Consider the following 8147-nt stretch of genomic DNA (forward strand, 5'->3'; position numbering starts at 1 on the left):
GCGAGCAGTGCAGCAGACTGGGTCGCCTCCTCCGCAGTTTATCATTCCGGAGCCCTTATTTGGGAGGGCAGTCGCCCCATCCCACAGGGTCTCGATCGTGTTTTGTCTTTTGATTCCTCGGGGCATACTCACATTTAGTGTAAGTGGATGCCGGTTCACCAAAAAAAAAAAAAGGCTAATTGAATCCAGGTGTTTAATAGTTTGGCATGAAACTCCAATAAATCATAGAAACTGTTTTGAAACTCTTGATAAATCTTTGAGAGATATATTAAAAATAAAAGATTGAAAGGAGGAAAAAAAGCTATTTGGCGGAAAAGTTGTACTTCTTAGAGAAGATTTTAGACAAATTATTTCTATCATTGTTGGAGGTAGTAGAGAGGAAATAATTGATGCATCAATCAATCAATCATATTTTTGGTGCTAAAAAGAAACATGAGATTATTAAATAGCAAAATGGATGATGAATCAAAAAAAAGAAATCAATGCTCAGTTTTGGTAAATAGATTTAGGATATTGGTAATGGAAAAATACCTGCCATTATGTTGGGAGAAGAGGATGAACCGAGCCAGATAAAAATGCTTATAAAATCTTCTGAGGATTACATTCAGAATATTGTGGTGGCAATCTATCAACACTTTGAAGAAAATTATGATAATGCTGCATATTTAAAGGAAAGAGTTGTTATTATACCTACAAATGAAATAGTTGATGAAATAAATTTATAGTTACTTTCTTTAATTCCATCAGAGGAGTGGATATATTTAAGTTCAAATATAGTTTGCAAATCTCCTGCAAATGCTGGTCCGAGGATGTCCTTTATCCTGTTGCATTTCTAACTCTTTAATATTCAATGGTGTCCCGCATCATGATATGCAATTGAAAATAGGTGCTCCTATAAAATTGTTACATAATATAAATCAAAGTGCGGGACTTTGCAATGGTGCTAGATTGATAATTACTCAATTAACCATGAAAGTAAGTGAAACAGTTATTATCATCGACAATTTATTGGAGATAAAGTTTATATTCCAAGGGTCATTGTAGAGGTCACTAAAACAAAATGGCCATATATTTTTAAAAGAGGATAATTTTCAGTAAGACTTTGCGATGCAATGATAATTAACAAAAGCCAAAGGCAAACTTTAAAACATGTTGGCCTATGCTTGCCTAGTGCAGTGTTCTCTCATGGACAATCGTATATTGTTGTTTCTAGAGTTACTTCGCATCAAGGTCTTAAAATTTTGATAATGAATCTGCAATATTGGAAGATTATACAAAAACTATTGTTTACAAAGAAATTTTTCAGATCTACCTTCAGGTATTTCTTTGCATTAATTAGCTACAAATTATTTATTCCTATACATTACTGTTTAATTAACAAATTACGGTATCTATACATACCAAATGCTGATGCTTATCCAAATAGGTTAGCGTGAAAAATGGAGTATAATTTGTTATCAACTTTATCACCAACGAAGAATTAAAATAAGAATTTTGAGAATATGAGATTCAACAATTCCAAACATGGAAACCAGTTGATAAGTGTAGATTGCATCTTACTCGACGCAGAGGTCGTCACAAGTTTTCCTTTATTTTTTTACCAATGTTTTGTATTTATAACAATTATGGAATTATACTAATAATGCATGCTTTTTATATGCAGGAAAATTTGATTTAGACATCGATAAGAAACTAAGATGCAAATCACTTTAAAAACCTTCTTATTGAAGGAAATGTTTATTATTTTGAAAATTTTAACACTGCTCCAAACCAAAAAAAAAAAATAGAGCTCATGCACATCACTACATAATCTAATTTAACATAAGTATAGTTGTACAACAAGCGCAGAGTGACGCTATCTCTATATCGCTTCATAAATTCAATTTTGTTGACTTTGACAGCATATCATCAAGAAATTTTAACGATCTTTATATAACAAGTATTAAAAAAATGATATGTATTATTTTTCAAATATGAATAAAATTGTGTTTATATAATATTTGTATTTTCCTTATGCAGATGTCATCAAACATTTTGTAATTGTGGGCCCTCTTAAATAAATAAATGTTAGAGGAAAGTTGGTTCACAAAAGAGCATGGAAATGAAAAAAAATAAAGTAAAGTATAGTAACTTTGTTTTGTTTTTGTTTTTCTTTTTTTTGGGGCTTTATTCTAAGTTCTTTTACCAACTTTTCCCTTAAGCTACAGTATCACAATATTGTGAAGTAGAAATAAATTTCCTGATAAACTTGCAGGATGTAAAAGTTAGCTATGACTTTTTGAGGTAAACTTGTTGAAAAATTCAGTGAAATATTTGTTGTGAAAAAGAAAGAGAAGGCCCAATTATAATTATATTGGTTGGTATGATTACAAGAAGTTACAGAGGCAATTTCTTCCTAACTTTCTTTCAAAAAATTTCTTTTCCTTTAATAAAAATTCTTCATAAATTTTTTTGGCGATATTTTTTTGCATTTAGGAAAAAAAATTGCTTAACCGCCTCCTTCACATCAAGGTATTATATAAATTTACAAGTACCGGAAATTCCAGAATACCGAAACAGGTTACTATTCAGGACTTTTGGCTACCATGTTTAACAAATATTAAAATTATGTATTACTGTCTAAATAACATGCACATTAGAAACACCAGTTATTTCAATTATATATAGGACAAAGGAAGAATGAATTATTGTTGATCCCCAATCGCCAACAAAGAAAACGATTGAAGATTTGAATTTTTACTGTAGTGCTGCAATATCCTGATGCAAAACTTGTGAATTCTTCATCATATTTTCTAGGAGATAAAATTTATGTGTAGAGCAATCTTAAAAGAGATTAACACATTGTATGATTGGTGGTACAAAACATGCTAAAACTATAGGTCTATGGTAAAAATTTATGGGGATAATATTTAGTGTAGTCAATGCGGTAAAAACGATGAACCTCCGGTGCCCTGGTAAAATTACAACATTCTTCCACTTCTTCCAAATTTTGGGTGTAGAAGGTATTTGTGATCCATTAAATTAACCTAACAAATCTTTATCAACTTTTGCAAAGGTATAAATTAAATGCAATTGTTGACCACTATACTGGTGTTGCAAGGTTTATAATATTTGGTAAACTAGCTCAGTATTTGATTGGAGTTCCGGCGCTAAATCTTGCAATAGATACAAGAGCCAGTAGATTCATCCTTTCTTCCATTATTCAAAAAATGCTTAACCTGACTTATATCTTTCAAATTACATTTGTATTGCAAATTTCAGTACAAATGCTATTAATTCAAGGAGACAGTTTTTTAGAAAGCTAAATCGCATGCAACCAGTTTATATTAAAGTTCCAGTGCTGGTTCTTCTTCATCTCAAACTGCAGAAGTTGTTACTGCCTCTACCTCTGCAAAATACGCTTTTACACAGCTTTTCAGAGAGGGAACTCATTAACCCTTTCTATCGCTGCAATTCAAATGAGGAATTTTTGCCGACGATTCCCCTTTCGCTCCCTTCCCCGCGAGAACATTCCAATTCCCCGTCATTTCTTATCCCATCACTCTCGTTTCCCCGCCCGCTTCAACTCTTCTGCCAAAATCCCAGCTTCTTCTTCTTCCAAAGATACCTGCGCCAAAGGCCCCGCTCCTCTCTCCCTCTATCAACGGATCACAGAGCTCGTGGCAGAGGAGAACCCCACGGTCGATGACAAGGCCAGCAGCGGAAACCCGGTGGCGGAAAATGGTAGGTCAAGTGCTTGCCAGATTGCCCGAGAGAGTGAAAGCTCTCTAAATGCCAAGGAACAGGCGCAAGCGGAGAATTCAGAGTTAGAAGATGTTAGCCTGATAGTTCAGAGGGTTACGGAGATTGTACGGCTGGAAAAATCCGAACTTCGCATGGGGCAGCGCTTGGATGAGTTGGACCTGCCATTCAGCTCGGAGATTGTCGAGAAAGTGCTGAAGAGGTGCTTCAAGGTGGGCCATTTGGCTCTTCGGTTCTTCAGCTGGGTCAAGCTGCAACCTGGGTTTTGCCACACGACACAGACTTATAATGTGATGATATATATAGCTGGTGAGGCTGAAGAGTTTGATCTCATGGAGAAATTGGTGGATGAAATGGAGGAGGATTTGTGTGCCAAGGACATCAAAACATGGACGACTCTAATCTCACACTATGGGAAGGTGAAACAGATAGGCAAAGCATTGAGCACCTTTGAGGCAATGAGGAAATCGGGTTGCGAACCAGATGCTGGGGTTTACAAGGCAATTCTTCGAGCTTTGTTTAATGTGAGGAAAGCCGAGCTATCAATGGAGTTTTACAAGGAAATGGTTTCTAAAAACATGTCGGTTGATGCGAGCCTATATCAATTGCTCATGAGTTGTTTAGCAAGATCAGGAGATGTAGCAGCAGTTCGGTTGGTCGGAGATGATATGGTTATGATTGCCAAGTTGTCGGATAGTGAGGTTTATGCTTGCATCTTGAGGAGTTTTTGTATTGCAGGAAGGATTGAAGAAGCCCGAAAACTATTTGAAGAGATCAAGAAGAAAAATCTGCTTGTTGATCTGAAAGTCTTTGAAGTTTTGGTGAAGGGTTTGTGTAGAGCAAGCAAAACAGATGATGCTATTGAGATTGTCAACAATATGAAGCAAAGTTTGGCTATTGATGGTCAGGTTTATGGGTGTCTCATCGATGGGTTCATCAGACAAGGTGATGTTACAAAGGCCTTACAGCTGTTGCATGATATGAGAGAACTTGGCTGCTTGCCAATGGTCTCTACTTATACACAGATGATCCAATATCTCTTCAGGTCAGATGAATATGGAAAAGCCTGTGAACTCTATGAGGAGATGCTTAAAGATGGCATTGAACCAGATATTGTGGCAATCACTGCTATGGTTGCTGGCCATGTCAGGCACAACCAAATTTCTGAAGCATGGGATGCTTTTAAGAGCATGAAGAAGAAAGGAATGAAGCCCACTTGGAAAGCTTATACAGTGTTCATCAAAGAACTATGTAAGGCTTCAAAGCCTAATGAGGCTTACAAGCTTTTAGAAGAAATGTTGGATTCTAATATGAATGCAACTAATGGAATATATCACTTGGTTATATCTTGTCTAACTAGGAATGGTGAACTAGAGAAAGCTAGGAAAGTTGAGCAGATATGGACATCCTTGAAACTTCAAAGCCTAGGAAACGAAATGGTCTTCCAATCAGCTGATCATCCTTCTCACCATGAAGAGCATAAGAGATCGAATTGCTCATTCAACCAGGGCATAAATTATATTCAGAAAGCAGAGGCATACAGTGAGATTGATCTTAAACAAGTATGCAGAATTCTATCCTCCTCAACCAGCTGGAACTCAATCCTGGAAGTACTGGAGAGGAGCATGATTCATTTTACACCCAAATTGGTTGAGGCAGTTCTCCATAGTTGCCAAAGACACAGTGGTGCTGCTTTACGATTTTTTTCATGGGTAGGGAAACAGTCTGGTTATGAACACACTGCAGAGACCTACAACATGGGCATCAAACTTGCAGGAAGTGCAAAAGATTTCGAACACATGAGAAATCTCTATCAAGAAATGAGGAGAAGGGGTTGCTCTATAACCCCAAATACATGGACCATCATGATAGCGCAGTATGGTCAGGCAGGTCTGACAGAGATTGCTTTAAAGACTTTCAAAGATATGAAGAGCGATGGCTATCAGCCGAATGGCAGTACTTACAAATATCTGATTTTGTTTCTCTGTGGCAAGAAAGGTCGCAAGGTCGATGAAGCTATCAAATTGTTCCAAGAAATGATCCATGTAGGTTACATGCCAGACAAAGAAATATTGGGGTTTTATCTTTCTTCCTTATGTGAATCAGGAAAGTTAATGGATGCTAAAGGATCTGTTAAAACTCTATGTAAGAGAGGGTTTGCAAAAGAGCTTGGTTACTCATTGCTCATTAAGTCTCTTTGCAGAGCAGGGAGAGTAGAAGAAGCTCTTATATTGACAGAAGAGTTGGACAAAGTTGGGTGCAGCATAGATCAGTATATCTATGGAAGTCTTGTTCATGCCCTACTAAGACAGGGACGCTTGGATGAGGCCTTAGATAAGGTGGAGAGGATGAAAAAGGCAGGTCTTTCACAAACTGTCCACATACATACATCATTGATTGTTCATTTCTGTAAGGAGAAACAAATTGGAAAGGCTGTGGATATATTTAAGAAGATGAGAGAGGATGGCTGCGAGCCAACTATTGTTACTTATTCGGCATTGATTCGTGGGTATATGAATATGGGGATGATTGCAGATGCTTGGCAAATTTTTCGCTACATGAAAGTTAAGGGTCCATTTCCTGATTTTGAAACTTACTCAATGTTCATGACTTGTCTCTGCAAAGTAGGTAGGTCTGAAGACGGTCTCAAACTTATCAATGAAATGTTGGAATGTGGGATTATCCCTAGTGCAGTAAACTTTCGAACTGTGTTCCATGGTCTAAATAGAGAAGGTAAACAAGAGTTAGCTCATTCTGTTCTTCAAACTAAATGGCTTTTGAAGAGAGAGAGAATGTTTCTGTATTAAGTTATGTTTTTCGATAAAAGAATAGCTAACATAATTCTTAAAGAAAATAAAGTCACTAGTATTTTCCAAATACCAAAGTCATCATTTATCATTGTATAGAAATCCAAAAATCCCTAACACTCAGGAGATTTTGTAATGCACACTACTCAAGCATATGGTTTCTTGTTTCTCTATTTGGTGGTTTGAGTTCAGTTTTTTCCTATGCTAGACATTCTTTGCAGTCTTTTCTGTAACAGTTTTTATTTTGGACATTCCATATTGCCTTTCCATGTCAAGACTCTGTGGATAAACCCACTTAGATTGTTGTATTCTTTCTTCCCCTCCAAAGAAAGGGATAAATACCACTTTTCACTTATCATCTATTTCTTAGTGTTGTATTGTTCTTTTCTAGTATCAATTCGTGTTGAACTTTATATACAGACTATTAATGATTGCTTCAAAGTCTTATGACTAAGAAACTATGTATATGACTATTTGTAGATATCTTAACTATGTAATTTAACATTTGACTAGTGATTGCATTCTCTGTAGCCTACCTTCTTCAAGATTAAGGTGATTATTTCCTTCAGACATGGAAAACATTGCATTGGGCATTTGCAGTTTCAATTGAAGTTGTACTTTCAACAAGGGAAAATTCAAAAATGGGGTCTTTAAGGTCACGGCTGGTTATGTTTCTACCTTGAGTACTCATTTATATCATTCATAGCTGGTGGGTCTGGTTGATCTTAGACTCATGTTATTTTCTTATTCGGATATGGTAAGTATACATCTTGCTAGTAGGGCTAGGAAGCTGAAGCAAAAGCTGAACCAATCTGGCTATGAAGCAAATCCTTCATCTCTTGTCGACATTATTCCAGATTTTTAAACAACGCTCAATTTTCTGGTGGATCTGAAGGACCCTTTTTAGTCATGTTTCTTTTCTCTCCTTGTCTCATCCTTCTTTTGATTAAGACATTGATCTTATTAATTCCCCTATGAATCCAATCATGCTGCTATTAATGTTCCTCAGGTACCGATATTCATTATGGATGACTTTCTGCAATAAAGAATACTCCTGGCTCTCTCTCTCTCTGTGTGTGTGTGTTTGTTTAGTGTAAACTGAATTTGATCCCAGAATTTGGAGCAAGTAAGCTATGCAATATTTATTTAGGGGAGGCAAATTTCTAACATGACTTGCCTTTGTTAATCTTCTATAATTAGATGATGAAAGAATTTGTTTTTCCTTCTGTTTTTCCTGCTTTCTTTCTTCATTTTCGTTGTTTACAGTGATCCCAATAAGCAATTGAGTTGCTGAAGATGGTCTCAGGGACCTCAGTGATCCTTTTTTTAGAGTTTTCATGTTTCATTCAGCCATTAATGACTCACCAAGAAGAGGGGAGAGGGAGGGAGGGAGGGAGAGGCCAAGGGCTCGCCATGAAACCTAGATTAGCTACTCTTGGATATAGACAACCCTTAAGTACTCTTGTGCTCTGATGGGTGCATGGGGCGACCCCGACCCAAATGGATTCGAAGACCAAACCCCCGTTATCTGGGGGCCTTCACTCATGTCCCTCACGAAGATACAACGCCACATGGGAGGGGAGTACGTGGAGTAAACCG

The 8147-nt window shown here is 36.8% G+C and overlaps 1 protein-coding gene across 1 annotated transcript; it reads left to right on the top strand.

The window, feature by feature from the left end:
• Positions 1–3076: 3076 nt before the first annotated feature.
• Positions 3077–7468, top strand: LOC103706604 (putative pentatricopeptide repeat-containing protein At5g06400, mitochondrial). The gene has a single exon (XM_008790754.4). It carries the CDS (start codon positions 3459–3461, stop codon positions 6546–6548), a length of 3090 nt encoding a protein of 1029 aa, XP_008788976.3. The 5' UTR covers positions 3077–3458; the 3' UTR covers positions 6549–7468.
• The last annotated feature ends 679 nt before the right edge of the window (positions 7469–8147 follow it).

This window comes from Phoenix dactylifera, unplaced genomic scaffold (assembly GCF_009389715.1).
Source record: "Phoenix dactylifera cultivar Barhee BC4 unplaced genomic scaffold, palm_55x_up_171113_PBpolish2nd_filt_p 000455F, whole genome shotgun sequence".
Classification (NCBI taxonomy): domain Eukaryota; kingdom Viridiplantae; phylum Streptophyta; class Magnoliopsida; order Arecales; family Arecaceae; genus Phoenix; species Phoenix dactylifera.

What these genes read in the sequence shown, in the direction of transcription:
- LOC103706604 (XM_008790754.4), top strand. Translation starts at nt 3,459, where the DNA reads ATGAGGAATTTTTGCCGACGATTCCCCTTTCGCTCCCTTCCCCGCGAG.